The 27,043-nt window shown below is 44.5% G+C and overlaps 3 protein-coding genes across 3 annotated transcripts; 1 reads left to right on the plus strand and 2 right to left on the minus strand.

Annotated features, from left to right (window-relative positions):
- Window positions 1–2,028: 2,028 nt before the first annotated feature.
- LOC110486510 (ATP-dependent RNA helicase DDX39A) lies at window positions 2,029–8,604 on the plus strand. Its single transcript, XM_021558157.2, has 10 exons — window positions 2,029–2,354; window positions 3,385–3,597; window positions 3,843–3,970; window positions 4,075–4,351; window positions 4,629–4,747; window positions 4,880–5,011; window positions 5,123–5,232; window positions 5,421–5,565; window positions 5,724–5,871; window positions 8,381–8,604. Exons 2-10 carry the CDS (start codon window positions 3,390–3,392, stop codon window positions 8,395–8,397), a joined length of 1,284 nt encoding a protein of 427 aa, XP_021413832.1. The 5' UTR covers window positions 2,029–2,354; window positions 3,385–3,389; the 3' UTR covers window positions 8,398–8,604.
- Window positions 8,605–10,801: 2,197 nt separating this feature from the next.
- Window positions 10,802–17,990, minus strand: si:ch211-106h11.3 (CCN family member 1). Its single transcript, XM_036941228.1, has 5 exons — window positions 17,754–17,990; window positions 16,509–16,722; window positions 15,441–15,857; window positions 14,893–15,071; window positions 10,802–11,983 (listed from the first exon to the last, which is right to left on the minus strand). The coding sequence occupies exons 1-5, from the start codon at window positions 17,802–17,804 to the stop codon at window positions 11,678–11,680; spliced, it is 1,167 nt and encodes a 388-aa protein (XP_036797123.1). The 5' UTR covers window positions 17,805–17,990; the 3' UTR covers window positions 10,802–11,677.
- Window positions 17,991–22,917: 4,927 nt separating this feature from the next.
- LOC110486512 lies at window positions 22,918–26,943 on the minus strand. Its single transcript, XM_021558161.2, has 2 exons — window positions 26,194–26,943; window positions 22,918–25,560 (listed from the first exon to the last, which is right to left on the minus strand). The coding sequence occupies exon 2, from the start codon at window positions 25,428–25,430 to the stop codon at window positions 24,360–24,362; it is 1,071 nt and encodes a 356-aa protein (XP_021413836.2). The 5' UTR covers window positions 25,431–25,560; window positions 26,194–26,943; the 3' UTR covers window positions 22,918–24,359.
- Window positions 26,944–27,043: the final 100 nt, after the last annotated feature.

Genomic DNA, 27,043 nt, shown 5'->3' on the forward strand with positions numbered 1-27,043 from the left:
ACTTTGCTGCAGTGAAATGTTTGATACCTTATGCTCCTGTACAGTTTATATAACATCCATATATGCAACCCTTTGGAAAAACTGAAGTCTTTGCTTCCACTTTGAGAGTCCTCTATTAATTTAATTTCAAAGTAAAAACACTATTTTGAAGGAGTCTGCATAAGACTGGATGAATGCATGTCCTGCTACACTGGATTAGAAATAGACATGAAACGATTGTTATTATCTCCACTGCGGAGCTCAGGGATCCCTCCACAGGCTTACTGAAACTCTGGGCTTTCTGGGACTTGTTTGTCTGAGGAGGACAATACCCTGAGCTTCAATGAGCTTATGAAGTTTAAAGGCCTAAACTGTACATGTGGAAAGACAGAAATTGGACAGACGGAAAGGACTTAAACGACCAATAAGATTGACATTAACATTTATTCCTACTTGTTTTGCACATATTTCATCTTCAAAAAACTCAAATTAATCTTACTAGCATTGGGCGCAATCTTTTGTGAAGCTAATACTGACGTGAAACTAATACAATAGTGTGCTTGTTTAGAACATTAGCACTTTATTGTGACTATCGAAATGATGAAAACTTGTTCACCTTTTTTTGTACGACTAATTATATTAATTACAGTCCATGCATGCCCTTATTGGTGCTGATTTGGACTATGTTATTGTTACGCCCCTGAAAACAGGGGAGAATTGAGAGTCATGTGTAAACGTTATATTGATTACTTTATCTCAGCGGTGCCTCCAAAAATGTTACGCCCCTGAAAACAGGGGAGAAATAATCACGAGCGTGATACGGTGTTGTATTCTCAATTCAACTTTAGTGTAATCATTTCACAAAAGTAACACATTACAAAACAACAGAAAACCCATTATACAAATAACACAGCAAAATATCCTATTAACAACGTATATGTTCATTCACAATCGACATAAAATGGCAGCTACTCTCAGTACGATGCTATTCTTCACTTCAACCGAGCAGGGCTAATATTACTCTCTTCGAACTTAACTAACTTCCTCAAGACGTTACTAAGACACACCTTAAACACTCTTGACATGTTAGCGAGTTATAACATTTAAATTACTATTTTATCATCAATAAAGTACCCGAAAACAGGGGAGAAATAATCACGAGAGTGATACGGTGTTGTATTCTCAATTCAACTTTAGTGTAATGAGAAAAGACCGCGATTTCCCCAGGAATATGGGTGGAGACCAGAGCAATCGATCTCCGGCTCATAGATTAAGAGCATTTCGTAGATCACAGATTAACACTTTTAGGCACCACAAAATAAAGTAATCAATATAACGTTTACACATTACTCTCAATTCTTACCCTTTGACAGATTTTAACGTTAACACAATTAGATGAATGTTATTAATCTCTATCAACTAATACTGAATGCATCTTTTTAACCTTAGATGTTTTACGATCCTCACATACTATAAATTTACTAATACTTTTTAATGTATAACAGGCTATGCATATTTCCTTTAACCTGTCACACTATCATAACACCTACAACGTAATACAAAACACATTCCAATGAATCATTGCGGGACAAATACATTTTATTGAATAAATGAAGTTTTTGTGTTCTACTGTACACAAGACCATCATGGTCAAACTTATTGACTGAATTAATGTAATAAACTATGAAAGTCCCGCCTACTTCCTGGATCATGTTCCATAATGTTTTTGAATGAGATTCAACATTATAATCATACTATTCATAAAACGCGATCATTTATGATATATGTAAAATTATATTTGTTTTCATGGCTTAATTTACTTCTGCTCAATACGTTTTTATGAGGTATTAGATTACAAAATAGAAAACGCAATCGAAAATGTTAATGAAAGACAACAGGCGGATTTAAGATTAGTAGACTTTGCCATTTGTTTGCCACAAGTTTTTTTTAAAACGCTTAGAAGCAAAGGCGAATCGAGCTATTGCACACGCGCACTTCACAGAGTAGGCGTTCCCTAACGGAAATATGCAGATGCTTGCTAGAAGAGGCTAAAAGGATCTCGTGCTTGAGGCTCTGAGCTGTCCGATCAGGTCCATTGTCTACTGAGCGGCTTGGCTCTTGCCCACTATTTCCCATTGGAAACGACTATCTTGGTTAGTTATAAAACATCTATCGTCAGTGATGATTGACAGCTTGACTTGGCCAATCGTGATACGATTAGGAGTAGTTTCGTCAAACTGACACGTCAAACAAACCAATGATATTGCTGTATTTAGTGGAGGCGGAAGTTGTGGCCTGTGGTATAAACTGAGGCCTCCTCTCCATGTGGTTTTGAGGAGCATTTTTCGGAGGTTGAATTGTAACATCGTTGTAAGGTAAGACGGTAGCTAATATTGCTTATTTGTGTCCTTTTTTGGAATATTCTGGTTCTCGTAATTGTATTAGAAATTCCCAACAACTTTTGATGGTTTTCAGATAAGCATTATTTTGGCAAATTCATTGTAAGCAGTGTTAGTTCTGAGCAAGGCATCTGGGAATAACGAAGGCTATTTTGCTAGCTAGGCTAGGACTAACGTAAGCTAACCAAAACCGGTCCAAGTCGTGCAAAGCATTGGAGTTAGCCACGTGTGAATGAACATGTTGTGTAATTTGGACAATAGTCGGCTTAGTTCGATAGCTCGCTACATTGCTAGTTTTATTACTTAACGTTAGCTACCAGAACTGCTAGTAATTTAGCTAACTAGGTTGGCCTGAGCTGTGTGCGGCAAAGACAGAGTCGATTCATGACATTGTTTGCGTTACTATACGGATGTAACGTTTGCATTGCTATACGGATGTTACGTTACCATAGATATCTCTGATTTTACTCGTAAACAAGCTACGGAGCTAGCCAATCCCAACCCTTGTTGACGAAACCTTTTAGTTGCTTACCATTTATTGCAAATTGCTTGCTAGCAACCATGGCCCCTGGTTTTGTTTGTAATACCAAATCGAGCTGTTTATTTTGCTGTTGAACGTGGATAGTTTGCAACTGACGTTAGCCAACTACTTAATAACCTAACTGGATAGTAATGCCTTAGCTAGTTTGAGACGTTTCCTGCAACTGTCAAGGTCATGATTTATTTAAACATTATGAGGGTTTGGCGTTACTGAATGTTAACTTTATAGAGGGCTCTGATGTAGACTAACGTTACCAAAGAGTATTGCTTATTTCCATTGTAAGTAGTTAGATGGTGGCGATGTTAGTCTGTTAGCCACTAAATCTCCTGATTGAATACATCTCTTTATTTAAAAAAAAAAATATGGTCTGGGGGGGACAACAATCTTTAGTCAAAAGCAAATGGTGACAACTAGTGTGACCAGCCATTATTTCCCCCCCCGCCCTTCTAAAAATTATTTCTGTAGTCAGAATGGCTGAGAATGACGCTGAGAATGAGCTGCTGGACTATGAAGAGGACGAGGAGCCCCAGGGAGCCCCAGAGACCTCTGCCCCAGCAGGCAAGAAGGAGGTGAAGGGCTCCTATGTCTCCATCCACAGCTCTGGCTTCAGAGACTTCCTGCTCAAACCAGAGCTGCTCCGTGCGATTGTCGACTGTGGCTTTGAGCATCCGTCTGAAGGTGAGTGCAATGGGTGGATGAGTGCTGGGAGTGACATAAATGGAGGTCATGAATTGCTGCACGGCATGTCTGGATACAATGGCGTGCATGTATAGATAGATGGCTGAGTGTCCATGGTCATTGGGTGTTGATGGACTTTCTTGTCAATTACAATGCATGTGTTCTCCAAGGTGTGTTATGGTAAACAATGGCTTTTTTGTTTGGATAAAGATGGTGTACTGACCAAATGTCTCATTGTTTTCCAGTTCAACATGAGTGCATCCCTCAGGCCATCCTGGGCATGGACATCCTGTGCCAGGCTAAGTCTGGTATGGGCAAGACTGCAGTGTTTGTTCTTGCCACACTACAGCAGATCGAGCCTGTGGATGGACAGGTCAGTGTCTGCATTCTGCAAATGCCTCTGGAATATCAAGTTTCAAATATTTGTAATGCATAACTTGCAAGTGATCTATTAGCATCAAATACTCTTTCCTCTAGGTGTCAGTTCTTGTAATGTGCCACACACGAGAGCTGGCCTTCCAGATCAGCAAAGAGTACGAACGCTTCTCCAAGTACATGCCCACAGTCAAGGCAGCCGTGTTCTTTGGGGGCCTGTCTATCAAGAAGGATGAGGATGTGCTGAAGAAGAACTGCCCTCACATTGTGGTGGGAACCCCTGGCCGAATCCTGGCCCTCATCCGCAACAAGACCCTCAACCTAAAGAACGTCAAGCACTTTGTCCTGGATGAGTGTGACAAGATGCTGGAGCAGTTGGGTGAGTCCTGCTTATTATTCCTGTCCTTTTTGGAAATGCTCCCTTTTCACTAAACTTCTAATTCAACCCATTTTTGTTATTTCCCCCCTCCCCCCCCCCCCCCCGAAATATGAATTCTAGCAATCTTGAATGTAATGTGTGAACAATGGTTTACCCCTGTGGAAATCTGTTATAACATGTAGACTGCGCATAATGGATGTCTGGGTACTTGGCTGTTCTGGGGGGTAGTTTGAGACTTGGCTGTTTTATCCATGTTCCCATTTCTCTCATGTTTCAGACATGAGGCGTGACGTACAGGACATCTTCAGGCTAACGCCACATGAGAAGCAGTGCATGATGTTCAGCGCCACCCTCAGCAAGGAGATTCGACCGGTCTGCCGCAAGTTCATGCAGGATGTGAGTGCAGGGGGTAGCGCTGCCACTTCATGCGGTTATGGGACTCCAAATGCTGTTTTACAAACAACTGTCTTTGCATTGACTTCATAGAGATTTTTGTGGTTCTGAAGTGACATGCTCTGTCTCCTGTAGCCCATGGAGGTGTTTGTAGATGATGAAACCAAGCTGACGCTGCACGGTCTGCAGCAGTACTACTGCAAGCTGAAGGACAGCGAGAAGAACCGCAAGCTCTTTGACCTGCTTGATGTGCTAGAGTTCAACCAGGTAAACCCACACAAATTGTATCATTTTTATCCCTGTAAGAAGTTGTCATGTTTGTGCTGTTTCCTTGTGAATGTTTGCTATAGTTCTGTAATGTCACCTGTGTACCTCTAGGTGGTGATCTTTGTCAAGTCAGTGCAGCGCTGTGTGGCACTTTCTCAGCTACTGGTGGAACAGAACTTCCCTGCCATTGCCATCCACAGAGGCATGGCTCAGGAGGAGAGGTCCGTCTCTGTTGCCTACATGCACGCCTTTCTCTCACACATCTCCAATTAAATAGAGCCCCAAATGCTGACTTTTTATGCAGCTGAAAGCCTCATTTAACTCAACACAGTTTCCTTCAAAGGGCAGCCTCTACATATAGTAATACCTATAGCAGCTGTGTTAATCCTCTCTGGCTGTCTATCCCCAGGCTGTCCCGGTACCAGCAGTTCAAGGACTTCCAAAGGCGGATCTTGGTGGCCACCAACCTGTTTGGCCGAGGGATGGATATTGAGCGGGTCAATATTGTCTTCAATTACGACATGCCTGAGGACTCAGACACATACTTACACAGGGTGAGTCACATAACTGATGGCGCCTCAAACACCTGTCTTCTGGCAGTGAATGGTATTTCCAAATTTTCATCAACTTGTCATTGGCCTCTGTAGATCTCCCTCTAAAGGCTCATATATTCTTTGAGTTGTCACTCCCATCTGACACTCTTGCCCCTCAGGTGGCCCGTGCTGGGCGGTTTGGAACCAAGGGTCTGGCTGTGACCTTTGTGTCAGACGAGACCGATGCCAAGACTTTGAATGACGTGCAGGACCGTTTTGAGGTCAATGTGGCTGAGCTGCCAGAAGAGATCGACATTTCCACTTACAGTAAGGCTCTCTCCATCCTTATACATGCAGCCTCCCATGGAGGTTTCTCCATTCAAACTGACATTACTTGTTATTCTTATAAGATGAGTCATAGTTAAGTCTTTCTGTCACTGTCTGCTGGTAATTGTTTAATTCAATGTTAAAAGGGGGTGAATGTAGTGAAGAGGGTCTAAAATGGACTTGGCTATCATAACAAACGTCAATGTGCCCTGTGTGTTTGGGGGATGCAACATCTGTTAATCATTAGTACTCTAATGCTGGGCCTGAAGGTTCAGGGGGATATCATTGAGCTCATTGAAACCCCAAGATAATTGCCTGGTATAGTAACTCACTGAGTAATTAATGGTGGTGACTAGAGAGAATTGGACCACGTAGGGCTGACCTGCACAAAAATCTTTGCCGCTCAAGTCATCTGTTCTTTGGTCGATTTATAAATTCAAAAATAAATATTTCTCCCCAATTTCGTAGTATCCAATTGTTAGTAGTTCCTATCTTGTCTTATCGCTACAACTCCCGTACCAGTACGGGCTCGGGAGAGACTAAGATCGAAAGCCATGCATCCTACGAAACACAACACAACCATGCCGCACTGCTTCTTAACACAGCGCGCATCCAACCCGGAAGCCAGCCACACCAATGTGTCGGAGGAAACACCGTGCACCTGGCGATCTGGTTAGCGCGCACTGCGCCCGGCCCTCCACAGGAGTTGCTAGTACGCGATGAGACAAGGATATCCCTGCCAGCCAAACCCTCACTAACCCGGACGACGCTAGGCCAATTGTGCGTAGCCCCATGGACCTCCCGGTCGCAGCCAGCTGCGACAGAGCCTGGACTTGAACCCAGGGTCTCTGGTGGCACAGCTAGCACTGCGATGCAATGCCTTAGACCACTGTGCCACCCGGGAGGCCCTGTTGGTCGATATTGTAGTTATTTTTTTCCCCAAAAAAATTCCCCTTTCCAAATAGCTTGTCTGATGCTTTAAGCCAGGGGTGTCACTCATTCCTTGGAGGGCCTAGTGTCTGCTGGGTTTTGGTTTCTCCTTTCAATTAAGACCTTAACAACCAGGTGTAGAGTTCCTTACTAAACAGTGACCTTGATTGATGAATTCGGTCCAAGAGAGAAGTGTCTGACGCGTGCTTTAAGCACACATTTTGAAGAAATATCAAATCAAAGTTTATTTGTCACGTGCGCCGAATACAACAGGTGTGATCCAGTACCTGACCATCCTCCTGCTGGCCTTCACAGATTCTGCCGTTATGCTCCTGAAGTTGCCGCTAATATGTTACACCAGGGGTCGGCAACTTTTTTTCACGTGGAATGTCAATTTAGTCAATTTCTACTGATTTTTGTGTGCCAGTTGAGGGTTTCGTATGCACTTTTTATGGAATAGTGGTAATAAATTATATACATATAAGTAACTTCTATTGCCAACTATGTAAAAAAGCCAACAAATGGAAACATTGCAGCCTGCAGATAGAAATTATCCTGATTTTATAAATACCCTATATATCACATTGGCTATGCATGGCCTGTCTGCAACAAACTCAAAACATTATCAATTGGGTCCAGCACAACGCGTGCGCTAGCAAACTTGTAACATGATATAAAATATTCTGGGCCCCTGTTTTGCTGCACCAGTGAGCTCTGAACAGAAGCCATTGTAGGCTATTTGCGAAAGGGATACAAAGTAATCAGGAAGGCTTATTTTTGCCATTTCCACTAGATCAGAGCATAGTTTTGCCTTTCACTCAGTAGTTTAACTACATTGCGTAACTATTGTCATTCTCAATGTATGTTAACAGACTGTTTACTTGCTGTTTGAGGTGACGAGTTACTTTTAAAGCTCCAAGTCATTAGTGGTGAGTTACGCCAATCAGAAATGCAATCGTATCTCCAAATGGGCTTATTTTTATAGGTCTACATTTGCAAGCAGGCCAGGTAGCCTTATGCCTACTTCTATATTCCACATTGACAGGAGTACTTTAAACAACAATTACTAAATTGACAACTAGTAAATGGAATTAAATACAGGTAAAGTTGTTTCTCACAAGTGTAGCCTAGGTTGTGCGCACTGACAATGAGAACAAGACTGTAATAGTAAATACATTAACAGAAATTATGGTAAACATTGTAGATTACAAATTGTGAATCAACAGGAAATGTACTACTTGTGATGGGGAATTGATAGACACTAACAAAGGGCAAATGATTCACACAATGAATTGTCGGGAAAGCGCATTCTGTGCCGCTTCGCCACAATCCCCTTGGACTGTGCCATCCCTGTGGCCTCCAGTGGATTAGTCCACTGAAACATGCATGAATCACAGGTTTCTTATGTGCCATAAAGACGAGTGTGGGTTCAGTCCTGAACTGGGTAGGTCTTAGTGAATGGAGACCCCGTACATATTAACCTGTGTGTAAAGCTGGAATGCCCAGCTGTTGCTTATGGAGATGGTCTTCAGAACATTGTCTCTTCTCTCCTTCCTCACCCACCATTTTTTCTTTCTAGTTGAGCAGTCCAGATGAGTCCTCCATCCCTGAAGAAATGTCCGCTAACCCTGAATCTGTCCTTGTTTGGATGAAAAACCCTCCTCGCTGTTTTATTTTAAAGCTCTGTTCCTTGACTGTTCACCATACGTTTTTATTTTATTTGAATGTATCATTGGGGGTTGTCTGGTTTTAAACTTGTGTTGTGGTTTGGTCAATGAAATTAAAACTTTTTATAAAATTCCAGTTCCTGGTCTAATTTTGATAGATTACATGTTACTTACAATGATGTGCACACTTTTTTTTTTTGCTAGTTAAATAAATTAATTCCCCATTCAGATCGCATATCTGCCTAATAGAACAATTTATTTATACAGGAATCAAAAGGTTATACGCATCTATCAAATAAAACTTATTCATGCTAATTGGCCATATCCCTGTATAGTACAACCATATTTCCCCAGATAGTTTTAATGACACAGGGTTGTGACTAAAGGGAGTATAGCAATTGATCATGCCACTGTTTCATTACATAAATCATTGGACGACGGTGTCTTGTTTAGAGCCCCGACTGTCTGAACAGTAACACGCATTGCTTGCGGTATGGTTTTGGAAGCAACCTTAAATATCAGCCAAATAATTTTCCAAAACAAAGGGTTAGCATTTCCACCAGACCGCGTTAAAAAAAGGTATCAATTTAAATTATCTCCATGTTAGTTTGTTTACGGGCAATTGACAGGTGAGTAAATGCGGATTATCTAGCGTGTTCCCGACCATGTGGAACAGTAGTTTTGACAGAGGCACCCATACATAGCTGTGTAGATCTGTGAAACTCATCTTAATCGAATTACTTTCTAGATGGTGAAAGATGAGGGCCATATGTTTCGCAAGCTGTATCGCAAGCAATCCAACGTTTCTAAACGGTAAAATGCCACGTCGGGATTGTAGTTCATATGACCCAGTCCTGGGCGACGCTGAGAACTGTAGGGAGAAGGCAGAATGCCGACAGCTAGGAGTGCAGGCGTGACATTTGTAGCGGTTTAGGAAAGCATTTTAGCTAACCCATTTCCCAACCTGCCACGAGTCACTTCCGGTTGTATCTGTACTCTACTAGTCAGAACTTTGAATGGGTGCACGTGGTTTGTTAGGTAATACATCAACATCCAGGGTGTTCGTGAAACGTACTATTTTTTTTTCTTTTTTTTTTTTTCTTCCAAATGCAGCATGAACTCAGCCAGTAAATCAAAGTTAGGACAAGTTTTCAATCTCTTGTTCAATAAAGCATAGCGATTAAGTGACTGTGTGCTGTGCCCACATCACAGAACCCAGACTTGCTCAGTGCTAGCTATACATGGACTGGTTATATGTTAACTCAAATGGATTGGCATGCTTATGGCAAACTCAAACAAGGATGCATCTGTATGGCTGCTCTATAGTGTCCAGTTATAAAACCAAAGACTTCTAAAATCACAATCTACATAGGTATAAGAGTGATGGCAGTGTCTAACCAATCAGATAACGCCCATTTTTATTTTACAAAGTCAATCACCTAACAGGCTGTGCGGCAATGAAAGCCTGTCCCAACCTAGAAGTTGTACAAAAAGTTGAATCATAGAAAAATACAAGGCAGGTTAAAAATCTCATGGACTACAATATAATATGGGCTTCAATACTTGAATCCTCTAATACTTTTCAGAGGGAAAAGCATGTGAATTACGTCTTTAATCTGAGTGGTATATCTCAGACTAAAGTCATGAACATGGTGCATTAATTATCAACCTGTCCTAATAGGGGAGAATTTGGCAATTCTAAAGAGGTCCATGTCTCACCAATACAGAATCTTAACCTCCAACTTCAGACAACTGTTATGCTAATCTCTTCGAGGTGCTATAACAGACTGACACATGTCCATGCAAAGGCGGACATTTTTAACCGCTGTAGTGCTGATCCCTTTGTAGTGTCCTCATGTCTGCTTCAGTCTAATGAGCATGATGTTATCGTCGACATGTCAACCTTCAATTGCAGAGAGCAGATTTATACGCCACAAACATAAAGCAACATGAGTAAGAGTTTTGTAGAGTATTGTGGATCAGTTGCTAGATTACAGGCCAGATTGAGTCTGAAACGGTCCCGCCCGCTAGTTACAAATTACATGTTTACTTCATATGCAGGCATTTTTATTTTTATAACAAACCAGAGGGTGGCTGAGGTTCTTTCTACCCCTCAGTCAGGATTGTAATTTGCTTCAAATCAGCAACACGACTTCTCAATGCCAGAATCCAAGGCTTGTTCCGCTGGCGCTATGTTAAATGTCTCACTGTTTGAGGGCTGAGTAAGAAATGGAGACTGGTCCAACTGTGTAATGACTTATCACACACACACAGCCTCAGCCAACAGGTTCTGCACCAGTCTGTCTCTAACCATAACATCTCTCCTTGGGGAGTTGTCTTCGTCCACTATTGCTCAGGTAATGTGGCTGTTTGATTAGTGAACACTGGTGAGACCAGGGGTCAAGTCCCAGACTTCCTGGAACTCCCCTCTCTCTGCTGACAGATCTCAGCTGTTTTATCTCTCTCAGGGTCCCCCGGTCATGCCGCTCCAAACATAGCAGCATCTCTTCTCTCATTGGCAACCACTGTCAGCTCTGTCACAACAATAAATATTACACATACAAATGTCCCTTCCAGAGCATTCTGTGGAGGCTCCATCTTCTGTCCCACAAAAACTTTGTGTTTTAGTGTCTAAATAGCAGGTATTGGAAATCTACTGGATAAGTAATTCTGTTTTCTTGCTTGTCTGATTCTCCTTCCACTCAAACCAGACATGCTTGCCATTGACAGGCCTTCTCTATGCTGGCAGTCACCATGAAATGTAACACCTTACCATCCCAAGTCCACAAGTCTACTGGGTGTGTGCAGCAGCTGTGTTGGAGTCTGCATTGGGTGTGTCCCACCTTTCTCCATCGTCCCCACAGTGCGGGTTCAGTCCCAGAGTACAGGAGTGCATGGGGAGTGACAAAATGGTGGCCAGACAAATCCATGTATATCTAGTTACACACTTTGGTGATTCCGGTTGATGAACCACAATGGACCGGGTGTCTACTCTAAGGCCGGCACTAGTCACTCATCTCTGTCCAGAATGCAGATCAACCAATCAAATTCCTTCACTCAGGCCTCCCAAAACATGCTCCAGGAGGGTGGTGGGGGATCTTTGCATCTGGCTAGTGTCTACTCAAAGATACTATTAGGACTACTTCTCTATCAGGGGCTTGGCTGGGGGGTAAAGTGATGGGGAGCGAGTGAGGGATTTGAAGGGGACGCTAGTCGGTGAACTTGTGTGTGTCTCCGTAGAGCCACTGCTGGGGCGGGAGGGCAGCCTCGTTCAGATGACTGCACTTATCACTGCACTTGCAGGAATGCACGAACATGACGGAGTGGTCGAAGCGCTCACCATCAGGGCAGGTAAAGGTCACGGAGGCGGTGCGTGTGTGTCGGGGCGAGCAGCAGCGGCCGTCCACACATACGCCGCAGTAGTTGGGCCGGTAGAGACGCATGCTGCGGCAGCCAGCATAGGACAGACGCAGGGGCTCTGGGGCCTTGTGGGTACGGGAGCACTTCCTCCCTTTCTGTGGAGAAGAGAAAGAGCCTGGCTTAGTCACAATCCCAGTGAACCACAACTGCAGTTATTATGCCAGCACAAGGAAAGTTCAAAACAACAAGACCAGGGCTAGAGAGGGGCATGGTGATAGTATGGGTGGGTGGGCATCCAACACCAACAGTTATGAGGTGGCATAGTGTCACATTAACGCCCCAACAACTCTCAAAACACAGAGAGAACACACAAAGACAGGTGCCTAACAACCAGACTACCCATATTGATCAGTGAATCACTGCTCTGGTGAGATGTAGTGGGGGAGAGCGTTTAAGGGTGTTGCATGAAACGAGAGAAAGCGAGGGAGTGGGACAATAGAGAGCGCGTTGTGTCATACATACAAGGGCCTATTATCACCTCACAGAAACCTGGGCAGAGTGGGAGAGGCTGGTAGCATGGTGGATGTGGCTACATGTTAGCTCCCACAGAACTCAAGGATATGAGTCTCTACATTCCACTGTCACAACTATTTAGTGCCTTGTACTGTTGGTCTATAGGTCTTATAATGATGCTTTTTCCATTCACAGTTCAGTTGAACTTGTTCCACAAGCAACAGTACTGTGAATAGAGTGGGCTCAGACCCACACTGGGGGAGCTTGCCAGAGGGAGGGGCACTTAATACCATGATATTAATATGGATGTGACCTCGTGGGCACACCCCTGTCCACACAGTCTCTTAAGGTTTAGACTGGGATGCAGGCATTGACCTAAATACAGTGCCTTGCGAAAGTATTCGGCCCCCTTGAACTTTGCGACCTTTTGCCACATTTCAGGCTTCAAACATAAAGATATAAAACTGTATTTTTTTGTGAAGAATCAACAACAAGTGGGACACAATCATTAAGTGGAACGACATTTATTGGATATTTCAAACTTTTTTAACAAATCAAAAACTGAAAAATTGGGCGTGCAAAATTATTCAGCCCCTTTACTTTCAGTGCAGCAAACTCTCTCCAGAACAAGCATTTCGCTACACTCGCATTAACATCTGCTAACCATGTGTATGTGACAAATAAAATTTGATTTGATTTGATTTGAGAAGTTCAGTGAGGATCTCTGAATGATCCAATGTTGACCTAAATGACTAATGATGATAAATACAATCCACCTGTGTGTAATCAAGTCTCCGTATAAATGCACCTGCACTGTGATAGTCTCAGAGGTCCGTTAAAAGCGCAGAGAGCATCATGAAGAACAAGGAACACACCAGGCAGGTCCGAGATACTGTTGCGAAGAAGTTTAAAGCCGGATTTGGATACAAAAATATTTCCCAAGCTTTAAACATCCCAAGGAGCACTGTGCAAGAGATAATATTGAAATGGAAGGAGTATCAGACCACTGCAAATCTACCAAGACCTGGCCGTCCCTCTAAACTTTCAGCTCATACAAGGAGAAGACTGATCAGAGATGCAGCCAAGAGGCCCATGATCACTCTGGATGAACTGCAGAGATCTACAGCTGAGGTGGGAGACTCTGTCCATAGGACCACAATCAGTCGTATATTGCACAAATCTGGCCTTTATGGAAGAGTGGCAAGAAGAAAGCCATTTCTTAAAGATATCCATAAAAAGTGTTGTTTAAAGTTTGCCACAAGCCACCTGGGAGACACACCAAACATGTGGAAGAAGGTGCTCTGGTCAGATGAAACCAAAATTGAACTTTTTGGCAACAATGCAAAACGTTATGTTTGGCGTAAAAGCAACACAGCTGAACACACCATCCCCACTGTCAAACATGGTGGTGGCAGCATCATGGTTTGGGCCTGCTTTTCTTCAGCAGGGACAGGGAAGATGGTTAAAATTGATGGGAAGATGGATGGAGCCAAATACAGGACCATTCTGGAAGAAAACCTGATGGAGTCTGCAAAAGACCTGAGACTGGGACCGAGATTTGTCTTCCAACAAGACAATGATCCAAAACATAAAGCAAAATCTACAATGGAATGGTTCAAAAATAAACATATCCAGGTGTTAGAATGGCCAAGTCAAAGTCCAGACCTGAATCCAATCGAGAATCTGTGGAAAGAACTGAAAACTGCTGTTCACAAATGCTCTCCATCCAACCTCACTGAGCTCGATCTGTTTTGCAAGGAGGAATGGGAAAAAATTTCAGTCTCTCGATGTGCAAAACTGATAGAGACTTCCCCCAGCGACTTACAGCTGTAATCGCAGCAAAAGGTGGCGCTACAAAAATTAACTTAAGGGGGCTGAATAATTTTGCACGCCCAATTTTTCAGTTTTTGATTTGTTAAAAAAGTTTGAAATATCCAATAAATGTCGTTCCACTTCATGATTGTGTCCCACTTGTTGTTGATTCTTCACAAAAAAATACAGTTTTATATCTTTGTTTGAAACCTGAAATGTGGCAAAAGGTCGCAAAGTTCAAGGGGGCCGAATACTTTCGCAAGGCACTGTACATGTACCTACAATGTATGAAGGCAGGAGGACTATTAAATGGTTGCCACACCAAAATGGTGATCGCTGCAATCCCTTCCTGAAAGGTGGGCTCTACTTCCTGAATTAGCCTCTGTTTCAATTCTCCTCATTAGGAAATCCGACTGAGAATGAGATTTGGGTCATGGAGGAGTGCTTTGATGTGGGTGTCTCGTGTGTGTGTGTAAGAATGTGGGAAGCGTTTGTACTTTCACTCTGCCAAAAACAGTACACAGTCACTCACTCTTCTAGCCCAAGGGTTCCCAACCATTTTTACTCCAGGGCCCCCTTTTTTACGTCCAGGCCCCCCCCCCCCCCCCCCCCCCCCGGGAGTAAATGTTTGACTAATATCGATGCCACATAGGCTGTTTACTACAAGAGAAGTTGTTTATTGCCTTCAGTTGCTCTTTGTGGTTTCTAGACCCTTTACACGCACACACACACACTTTACCTTGGTGGGGATGGACATGGAGCTGCAGGGCCGGATGTTGCACAGACGCGTCTCCTTCACTAGCTTACACTGGGCGTTGTCATTGGTGACACGAGAGGACACGGCCATCCCACAGCTGCGTGAGCATTGGGACCAGCTCGTGGTCTGGACCACACACTGCCCTCCAAACTGCCTCCATGCTGGACGGAAGGAGAGAGTGGGGGAGAGAGGACCAGAGGGAGAGGCAGAGAGAGATGTAAGCACACTGGCCTCATTCACAGAACAGGCAACACTGACGCATAGAGGAGGGTGATTATAGAGAAGGAAAAGCTGGACGACAGAGGTATATGCTGTGAGAGAGTGGTGTGTGTGTGCCTCAGATGCACAAGTAGTGGAAAACATGGTGCACTCAAACACTGACATGCACACAAACAGGGAGATGCAGGGGAAAGGCTAGGAGTGCACAGTGGGTCTGTTTGTGAGTCGGGGGCTAAAACACGAACATGGTGTTTTACTGTAGGGAGGAAACAGACGGCGCTCTAAGGCAACATCACGGCGCCCTCTCTTACCCGCCAGGTGCTTGTGCCCGCGCAGCTTGTCCCACTTCTTCTCTACCTCCACCAGCTCGTTTCCCATGGTATCCTTGGGTTTGTAGTGGTATGGCTTGGAGTATGATTTGTAGGGGTAGGGAGGGTAGGGCATGAAGGGGAAAGGCGGGTAGGCTGGAGGCAGTGGGTGCCGTTGTACTGGGGGTACAACGGATGAGCCCTTGTGGCAGTCGATACTGAGACAGCACTGCCCAGGCACCTTGACCAGGCGCGGGGCAGGGCAGGATGGCGATGCCAGGGGCACGTGGCTGGGGCACAGGGGCATGCAGCCCACCGCACCATCAATGCACGTACACTGGTGCTTGCAGCCAGCCTGGAAATTCTCCCCGTTCTGGTAGATCCGTCCGTTGTATTCGCAGGGGCGACCCTCGAGCTTCGCTGTTAGGGGAGACAGATAAAAAAAGGATAGACTTAATGTCTGTATGTAGAAGGCTCTGAGGTATCACTAGCCTATGGCCATGCCTTTGGTTGTATTGCTTAAAACACAAGGAGTTCAAGTTGAGTGAGGTAATGAACAAAGTGGAGGAGAGGGACAACAACAGAGACAAAAGGAATGAAGAGAGAATGGGCACATCAACAAGAAAGGTCCAGAACTAATTGTGTATGAGAGGTAGGAAGTGAAATGACAGTAGAGGAGGCAGACACTCTATCCCTAGTTTATGAAGGAGCCTCTATTCTTAGTCCAGAGAGGAATTTTGACTTGTTTACAATGTCAGTCCCTCTGCGGGACTTCCATACAACACCCTCAAATACCCTCCTTTATATAGACCCCTCACTCCCCTACACACATAAAAATACCCCTGTGTGTGTGTGCATGCGGCAAGACACAGAGCTAGATAAATACATTCTGCCCCCTGCTCTCAGCAGTGTGGCTCAGGAAGATGTTCTCTCTTCTAAACATGGCACCAGTTTCAAACCCCAGATCCATATCAAAGATGGCCAACATTCACTTTTCATTGAATCCATACAACCCCAGGCTAAACCCAACCCTCATGAACCCTGACAACCCCATTTGTATTGTCTACATACCCCTGCAGATGCCATGAGTGTGGCCCACGTCATTGCCATAGTTACACTCCAGCCCCTTGTGGTGGTCACAGGGGTGTGAGTCGTGGCAGTTCTGGTTGAGCTGGGCAGCACACACCTTACAGCAGCCACAACCGTCAGGTACAGAGCTGACCCCCGGGGGACAGGAGGGGGGGCCAGTCGGGCACTCACACATCACAGGGCAGCCAGCACTCACCTACAGGGGGCAGGTTGGAGGGAATGGTGCAATACAGAGGATTGAAAAAGGGATTTCAATGAGGGCCGTTCATAGCCTAAACATTAATAGAATGAGAAACTGTTTGTTTCAAGTGGAGTCGGGCTACACAGAGCACAGAAGATCTTCAAAGTGTGGTTGGCTTAAATATTCACTAAATACCCAGCAGCACCAACCCCCTGGGACACTTTCCCACTCTCTGTCGCGGTCACCTTCCTCTTGGCAAGGATGAAAGAGAAATTCAATGCGAACCCCTCCCTGAGTCCCAACACCACAGCCCCCCATAACCCTGATAAAAAGGTTTTGGGTCTGCCTGTCTACAGCCTGTCTACAGGATAAGACTGTCCGAAGTATCCCTCTGCTGCCATGCCATCCTGGGCCAGGGAGATTGAGTGGTGGGGTCTAAATTGTTTCCGCACAGCAGGTTCCATCTATTTCCAGACCTGAATGTGTCACTTTTCATCTCGGTTTGGGAGCCCTAATTGGGTCCTTGTGTGCCACTGGGGTTTAAAGGGCAGTAGTGGTCCAATATTCCAATGATATTCAGGAACCTGAGCACTGGCGTCAGGTTAACATCATCTGTCATGTCATGCATTAGATTCAGATAACTACACTGTTCCTTTCTGTCTCCATCTTAGTGTATAGAAGACACTGTGGTCAACATCACTTGCATTACAGAGTACAGTACCCAACTTTTTTTTCTGGAAACAGATTTTAGTAGTGGGGTGTCCCCATCTGGCCATAAATGTTCACTGTAAAAGGTAAAACGACAGCATTTACTCAACTGTAACATCAAATTCACAGTGCCTTCACAGTAACGCAATATTCAGAGACCCAATGGTATTTCTTATTACGCTGAAGACAGAGGACCAGTACGCTTGTCGGTGGTGCAGTCTGTTGACAACCCGCCACTGTGCTGACAGGAGACCGACCACAAACGTGAACTTCTATTTACAATGTTTACACAAGCTTGGCTGAGGCCAAAATAGTACAAAAACATTTCATACACTTACCAAGGCAATAGTCGTCATTTGAAATAGAACAGGCAATATTAACGTCCTCATGTTGTCAAATGACAATTGAATAAAAAAATTAAGAAAATATAACTACTGTCACAAGAAGATAATTGTTGTATTAGTCCACGAACAAAACCCCACAACGGGAACTGTCAAACAAGGCGCAGTAATTCCAAAATTAATGTGTAGTGTTCTTCATAGAATATCAACACCTGCACATTTCAATCGATTCCTTTTTGCAGCTCCGTTATATATTGCCCCCGTGCTTTTGTTGCAGCTCCGCCTACCACAGTCGGTCTAGCCAATTAAGAGGCGGGCATGAGGCCAGGGTATTCCAAACGGGGAGGAGGGGTTTGAGGCGTGGCCAACTATGAATGCGTTCATTCATAAAAAATCGGAATTACTACATTCCAAAGAGGACCTGGCGTTTGGTGTTTATTATTTATGTTTGAATTAAAATAATATTATTGATGCTTTTAAGTTGTTTTTACACGCATACCTCTGTCCAGCTGCTGTTTTGTGAATGGCAAGATAAATATACTCAGATGGCTAGTATGTGCTACATTAATACTGGAACAGCCATAGAAAACAGTTAGGAATTTGGTCCCCTTTTTTATAGAAATACTTGACGAGGAGAGCGAGACAGATAAAGTATACACATAGATGGGCGTGTAGACGTGTCAGTGGAATTAGCTCTGATATACCAAAATATTGCACAACTCTACAAAGGTGATGGTGAAAATGATAGCAATAACAACCCCTTTCAATCCATCACTCTCTCCTCCTTCCATATCCTGTCTGTCGTCAACATCCATTTTACCTTCCTCGTAGGTTCCCATGGTGCCCCTCCACGTGGCCTTCATTCGTCGCTCTCTCTTCCTCTCACAGACATTTATTGAAGGAGGAAGTGTGCTAAAGGTCCAGTGGTGGTGAGTCCAGACCAAAGCAGAGCGGAAGTGAGAACAGTCGGGCTAATCCAGGGCTCGCTCCCATGGACACGGACACAGGAAGCTCTCGGTTTACCTGAGCTGGAACACACTTTGACCACATAGTGTGCCCTGTTACACACTGATACTGTGTTAAGAGGTAGACACACATACCACAATCCACTGACACACTGTTAAACTGTACAGCAATCATGCAAACATACAGTACCAGTCAAAAGTTTGGACATGCCTACCTATTCAAGGATTTTTCTTTATTTTTTACTATTTTCTACATTGTAGAATAATAGTGAAGACATGAAAATTATGAAATAAAACATGGAATCATGTAGTAACCAAAAAAGTGTTCAATCAAAATATATTTTATATTTGAGATTCTTCGAGGAAGCCACCCTTTGCCTTGATAACAACTTTGCACACTATTGGCATTCTCTCAACCAGCTTCATGAGATAGTCACTTGGAATGCATTTAAATTAACAGGTGTGCCTTGTTAAAAGTTAATTTGTGGAATTTCTTTTCTTAATGCGTTTGAGCCAGTCAGTTGTGTTGTGACAAGGCAGGGGTGGTAAACAGACCATGTCCATATTATGGCAAGAACAGCTCAAATAAGCAAAGAGAAACAACAGTCTACTTTAAGACAGGAAGTTCAGTCAATCTGGAAAATGTCAAGAACTTTGAAAGTTTTTCCAAATGCATTCACAAAAACCATCAAGCGCTATGATGAAACTGGCTCTCATGAGGACCGCCACAGGAAAGGAAGACCCAGAGTTGCGAGTTGTCTATGCTGTAATGGATAAGTTCATTAGAGTTAACTGCACCTCAGATTGCAACCCAAATAAATGCTTCACAGAGTACAAGTAACAGACACATCTCAGCATTAACTGTTCAGAGGAGACTGCATGAATCAGGCCTTCATGGTCGAATTGCTGCAAAGAAACCACTACTAAAGGATACCAATAAGAAGAAGAGACTTGCTTAGGCCAAGAAACACAAGCAATGGACATTAGCCCGGTGGAAATATGTCCTTTGGTCTGATGAGTCCAAATTTGAGATTTTTTTGGTTCCAACCGCCGTGTCTTTGTGAGATGCAGAGTAGGTGAACGGATGATCTCTGCATGTGTGGTTCCCGCCGTGAAGCATGGAGGACGTGTGATGGTGTGGGAGTGCTTTGCTGGTGACACTGTCAGTGATTTATTTAGAATTCAAGGCACACTTAACCAGCATGGGTTCCACAAGATTCTGCAGCAATACGCCAGCCCATCTGGTTTGCGCTTAGTGGTACTCTCATTTGTTTTTCAACAGGACAATGACCCAAAACACACCTCCAGGCTGTGTAAGGGATATTTGACCAATAAGAAGAGTGATGGAGTGTTGCATCAGATGACCTGGCCTCCACAATCACCTGACCTCAACCTAATTGAGATGGTTTGGGAGCAGTTGTACCGCAGAGTGAAGGAAAAACAGCCAACAAGTGCTCAGCATATGTGGGAACTCTTTCAAGACTGTTGGAAAAGCATTCCTCATAAAGCTGGTTGAGAGAATGCCAAGAGTGTGCAAAGCTGTCACCAAGAAAAGGGGTGGCTACTTTGAAGAATATAAATATATTTTGATTTGTTTAACACTTTTTTAGTTACTACATGAATGAATGAATGAATATGTGTTATTACATAGTTTATGTCTTCAAAAAATAAAGAAAAACCCTTCAATGAGTAGGTGTGTCCAAACTTTTAACTGGTACTGTACACTGACATGAACTGTAACGACAAAGTGTGCCGCATTACACACTGTTTTACTGAAGACACGCAGACTGTACACACACTCCTTTATCCTCTTCCCACTCATTCCATCTCTGTCTCTTCCTGACTGTGTAATGAGGTGATGTAATTGGTCACGGTAAGAAGATCCCCAACCAGCGAGAGAAAAGTAATAGATGGACACACTCACATCCGTGTTGTTGTTTTCCTATTTCCTCAAAGCTTAGGTTACCATGACTCATCAAAGGACGTGTCCTTTCCACTGTAGTCTGAACTGGTCCCACCCAACGCACACATACACTTTCCAATATATAACACCAACAGAAAACACACACGCACAGACACTCAAAATTCACACACACACACACACACTTCTCTCTCTCTCTCTCTCTCTGAGATGGATATGCAAATATTAAATGACCTTTCTGCTGACCTTTGCATTCTATGTTGACAGCAAAAGTCAACTGGTAATAGCTAAAGTGACACTGGTTTGTTTTCAGATCTTTGACTACTTCAGTGGAAACCCTCCCCGTTTATGATCAAATGGAATTTACAGCGGTAAGCGGGAAGGTAAAGGGGGAGAGGAAGGAGCGGGAAAAAGGTGGGCGTTGGCAGCTGAGGAAGAGATCAAACATTATACTTTCATAAACAAGTCTGTGGAAATCAGTGGAGGCTGCTGAGGGGAGGACGGCTTATAATAATGGTTGGAACGGAGCGAATGGAATGGAAAGGGAAAAGGGGGTACTTAGTCAGTTCCGCATTTAACCCAACCCCACTGAATCAGAGAGGTGACGGCATCAAACCATGCGTTTAAAGTATTTGATACCATTCAAATCATCCTCCATTATTAAGGTGCCACAAACCTTCTGTGGTGGAAATAGAAAAAGAGAGGGAGAGACTGAGAACAGAGAGAGAGAGTAAAGAAGGGAGATAGTTCTGTGAGATCACTGAAAAGAAAGACGAGGGCTACCATTTCATGACTGGCAGTTCAGACCTAATTTCTCCATTACCAACTTTTATTCCAAAACAACAAAAGTTGGATCCATGAGAAAGGTAAAAAAGAGATGGTCAGCTGGAGGGAAGGCATGGGGTGTGTAAGAGGGATAGACAATGTGTTTACACCACAAGAGGTTGATGGTACCTTAATTGACCATGTTGTTGTCATGTTGTGCTGCTACCATGCTGTGTTGTCATGTGTCGCTGCCTTGCTATGTTGTTGTCTTAGGTCTCTCTTTATGTAGCGTTGTCTTTCTTGTTGTGATGTGTGTTTTGTCCTATATTTTTATTTTATATTTGTATTTTTAATCCCAGCCCCCACCCCGTAGGAGGCATTTTGCCTTTTGGTTGGCCTTCATTGTAAATAAGAATTTGTTATTAACTGACTTGCCTAGTTAAATAAAGGTTAAATTAATACAAAAATACAACAATCGGGGAGGACCGGCTTGTGGTAGTTGTTGGAGAGGAATTGGTGGAATGGTATCAAATGCATAACCATATGCCATTCCATTTGCTCCATTCCAGCCATTAAAACGAGCTGCCCTCCCCTCAGCAGCCTCCACTGGTTTACACATGCGAGGCGAAGGGGGAGGATCAGAAGAGAAGGGGGACAGGTGGGGAGCTCTTGCTTGCCACACCTGTTGAGGTGCATTCTGTTACACAAACACACACAGATATTTTTGTGCACTAAAACTGTATGTATATGGCCTATGATTGCTCAAATCACATCAGCATTGGGTGTGTGTCTCTATGCTGCCACATGGGAAGGGGCAGGGTGACTGGGAGTGAGAGAAAGAACACAGCCTGTTCCAAAATAAGTGAAGAGAGAGAGGTTATGGGAGAGAGAGGGAGAAAAGAGGAAAGAGAGAGAGAGGAATTTAAGTCCCAGAGTTATTTTTAAACCTAGAACAGGAACTCTTCTGTTGACTTCCACACTGGTAGAAGAGCAGAGCAGAACGGAGGAGACGGAGAGGGCAGAAACAGACACACACACCTTCGTGCACCTACACGTGTACACGCCTCTACTGCTACACACTATCAGGTTTAGCTCCCTCAATGCATTTACATCCTTATGCAGGTACACTTTACTACACTACAGTATGTGTGCATGCACATATTCACACTCACTCTTAAACACATGCGCACATTAGTATTACACTCTACGTGTAAATATGCTTTCCTATGTATCAACAGTCTGTGTACACTTTCACTCTTCACACGAAACATAGACCAAGTAGTCATTCATTTCAATCAAACAAAGCCCTTTTCAAATAGCTATGCATTTGAAGTCAAACAATCTCCTAATTGATGCTAATTTAAGATGTATAGAGGGGAAATAAAGAGCAGACAGAGGTCTAAATTAGAGAGCTTGCAACTGGACAGAGAGAGAAAGGCTCTGCGTCTGTATGCAGCACAGATGACAGAGCAGAAACAGTGAAAATGAAGAGACTGAGAAAAAGCGGACTTGGACTTTGGTTTCTGTTTCACTTTAATTTAAATAAGTACAAGGCTATTTACTGTACTTTCCCTGTTGGGAACAATTTAACCTAACAACAGCCATTTTCCTGTGCCATGTACTATATGTGTCACCAGGCCATTATGAGTAAGGACATTGGGGTTTGGCGAGGATGAGGCTTGGACAAAACCCAGATAGCACCCTGTGAACAAAGAGCGTACACTTTCTCATTCATTATTCCTTTGTTTGGGGGTGACATAAAATCTCAGCCTCATCAATGGTTGTTCTGGGTCCACTGTCCTGTCTGTCCTGTGGAGTGAATGGGCAAGGAGGGAGAAGGAATGAGAGGAAACAAGCTCGACCAGTTAGCAGTCCAAAAAAGAGGTTGCTGCTACATGTGACACGGGGCCTTATGACAGCTACGTCAATGGTTACCATTAGCCTAGCGCTCGGGTCAGCTTGGTGACAAACGAGGTCAGGAGTGGCACGCACTGTGGGCTCAAGGAATGTAATAAGGTCAAAGGGCATCAGAAACTGGGTCACCTGTGCCTGTTGATCAGTCGTAATGAAGCTTACTGACTCTGCCCACCCCCTTGCCACCCAGCCTTGGTCACACCCTCTCTTTTGGCCAACTACCCCCCCCCTCCCCGCCTCACCTCTAAGATGTCACAGAAAGCATCCTTGTTCTCGACCTCGCCCCCTGTCTGCTGGGACTCCTTAAAAATCCCAGATATCCCTGCAATTTCCGGTGCAATGTTTGTTTGGCACCTAATGGGAGGGGCGGGTGGAAAAAAAGAGCCTGACTCACAAACATTTTGGGCTGCGTTTGAGGGTAAACACATAAACGGCAGGCTGTGCGAGGCGGGCAGTGAGGAGGACTGAGACGCCGGTGTTCTGGCCCTGACATGCAGCTCCCACCACAGGCTGCACACAGAGCACAGCACTGTTCAGGCCCCAACAAACACCTCAAAAACAACATGGGCCTCCTCTCTGATCAGAGGAGGGGGCTCTCTGCGGGGGATATCTGGACACGGTCTATAGATGGTCAAGGCAGGGCACACCATTACTGAAACGCTGAGGTTGGTTCACTTGTTGATGTTAATCCTGAGAAACAACAACGCCCTGGATCTTTCAAACTATACATGCTAAATTTAATGCAATTGAAATGTGACAGGGCAGCATATCCTTAGAAACTATTTACACGTAGAGAAACTACTATGTGATTATTTGTAAAGGATGTACAGTATAAATGGCAAGAGCAACATACATTATACCTGGATAAGACTTGTTAAGGATGTGTAGGCGTAATGCGCTATATGAAAATACATTATATAAGCTTACATAAGCTAAGTGTCAGTCAGAATATGCCGAAGTTACAAGACAGAAAACCGCATACAGAGTAAACACAAATGGGCCTCTTGAGTTGAGACCCCTTTCCTTTGCTGGACAATATCACTTCCTCCTGAAGGGCAAAGGGTGGAGGAGGGGTACAGGCAAGGGGTGGAAAGGGGCGTGTGGGGAGGTGCATGGCGAGGGTGGTGGGGAGTTTTTGGGAAGCAGCAGGGGTACATGGAGTAGGGAGCCAGACTGACAGATAGGCGGGAGGAAGTGGGGGCGTCTGTCTCTCCTGTGGTTGGCTGCTGGATGTGAATACCCCTCTCTGTGTCCAGCCATCCTCTCTCTGAACCCACTCAGCTGCTGTTTACTTCTGTTGGGGGAAATGGCCTCCTCCTCTCTATCTCCAATCCCCAGACTTTGTAACCACTGGCACAGTCCACCATCTCCCTCTGTCTCTGGGGTGAAGGACGGGACATATCTGTCATTGGCTTGGTCCTCTCCTTTCCAGTCCAGCCTCCTCCTCTTCACCTTCTGCTTCTCTTTCACTCCTCCCTCTCCAGTCCCAAGATCATCTCTCATTTTAAGAGGAGACACTGCTCTGCCCCATCTTGCCCTGCCTTTGATATGGGTCCTTAGGGGTGGGGAAAGCTGAGAAAAAGGCTGTCCGCCCTGCTGTCTGCTTTCAGCACTGACTATGAATGAGAGTGTATCTGTGAGAGGTCCTGTTGGTGGTTCTAATACAGTGAGCCCATGTGCACTCATGAGTCTCTTGGGCTGTGTTTGTGTCTCTGAGTCTGTGTTTATGTGAACGTCCTTCTCTGACACTACGTCATTGGGAGTCAGTTGATGTGGGAGTGTGTTGATGTGGGTGCCTGACAGTAAATCTTGGAGGGTGTGTGTTCCTGAAACCTCCCCGGCGTGTGTATTCGCAGGCAGCACCGCTCTGGATCTGCGGAATATGGAGCGGAGACGTCGGTGGGGTGGTAGGCTGGCCGACAGCCCCGACGGCCCGATGCTGCGGAACAAAGGTGGGGGGCGGAGGGTGATAGAGGGTCTCATCTCTTCACCTGTCCTCTGGAGCATTACATCTGCTCCTCTCTCCTCCTCCCCCTCTTTGAGGTGCCTCCAGAAGTCATCAGATCTGTCCCCACGTTCAGACTGCCAGTGTCGGGAAGGCTGGGACATTCTACCTTGTTACAGGTGGCGGTAGATGAGAGACTGTGTTTAATGGTATTGGATGGGGTAAAACATTTCACTTGGTAAGATGACCACCTCTGGTTGATATGATCTGTGAAGACCTCTTGTTAGACTTTTCCTAAATGTAGACAGTGGATACAAATGTACAGAATTAACACAGAGCACAGGAGGTTGGTGGCACCTTAATTGAGGAGGACGGGCTCATGGTAATGGTTGGAGGGGAATTAGTGGAATGGTATGAAATATATCAAACACATGGTTTCCATTTGCTCCATTCCAGCCATTAATATGAGCCGTCCTCCCCTCAGCAGCCTTCACCGACACATAGTTATTCAGAGTTAAGTCATCAAAGCTATGGTACTGCACGACATCCAGAGAAAACAGTCCGTGTCCATGAAATCACAGAGACATAATATAGCAGTGGTGAAACAGAGGAGGCTGGTGGGAGGGGCTATAGGAGGACAGGCTCGTTGTAATGGCTGGAATGGAATACATGGGACGGTATCAAACATATGGAAACCACAGGTTTGGCTCCGTTCTATTAATTCCATTCCAGCCATTACAATGAGCCTGTCCTCCAATAGCTCCTCCCACCAGCCTCCACTGCTGTGAAAAGACAGAATAATAAACACAGAGAGGAAAGGACAGTCAAAGAGAAAACATTGAGTGCAGTGCCATGATTATGTGTACAATAGCTAAGTCATGGTAAGAAGTACTACAGGTCTACAAAGAATACGTGAAAGCCACTCACAGGGTCAGGAGTATTCTCTCTGCCTTCTCAGTTCTCAACTTCAGGAATGAGCTGGCTTTGATTGAATATCCATTCATTGTTAATGCAGCAGTCTGGTCCTCCTGTCCACATCATCATCATCAGCAGCAGCAATGCCTTGCCCCCATTTCTGAATCCATTGTCTGCTGTCTACTCTCTCCACTCTCCTTATCTAGTCTCAGTCTCCTCTACACCTCACACACCCACATCTCTCTACCTTTCATCCGGTGACCATCTGACATGAAAGGTGGTCGAGACAGCCTCACTTCTCACTTTAATTTTAGTCTCCCCATCAATTATGAATGAATGGCACTCTGAAGAGAAAGGGCCAGCATGCTACCCATATTGATAATTTCGCTTAGGTGAATTTATAGACGCCTGAGCTCAATGCAGTGAACTTTGTAGGCAGATAGCCTATAGTGGTTTAGAGCGTTGGGGCAGTAACCGAAAGGTCGCTGGTTTGAATCCCCGAGGCGGCAAGGTGAAAAAAAAATCTGCCGTTCTGTCCTTGAGTAAGGCAGTTAACCCCCAACAACTGCTCCCAGGGCACTGATGACGTAGACGTCGACTAAGGCAGCCGCCAGTACCTCTGTGATTCAGAGGCGTTAAATGCATTCCGTTGTGCAACTGACTAGGTATGCCCATTCTCTCTGTTAAATCTTCAAGATAGAAAGCAGCTCCTTACGGTAATGTTGTATGGGTATCCGCAATATTTTGCGGTGTATGATTAATTGACAAAGGTAGACAATAATATCTCATTCTGTGTCAGAATCAGTGTGGTGGAGTCTCCACGATTTGCAAATCCACCTCACCTCCTCTATCTCGAGAACTC

This window comes from Oncorhynchus mykiss, chromosome 13 (genome assembly GCF_013265735.2).
Source record: "Oncorhynchus mykiss isolate Arlee chromosome 13, USDA_OmykA_1.1, whole genome shotgun sequence".
Classification (NCBI taxonomy): domain Eukaryota; kingdom Metazoa; phylum Chordata; class Actinopteri; order Salmoniformes; family Salmonidae; genus Oncorhynchus; species Oncorhynchus mykiss.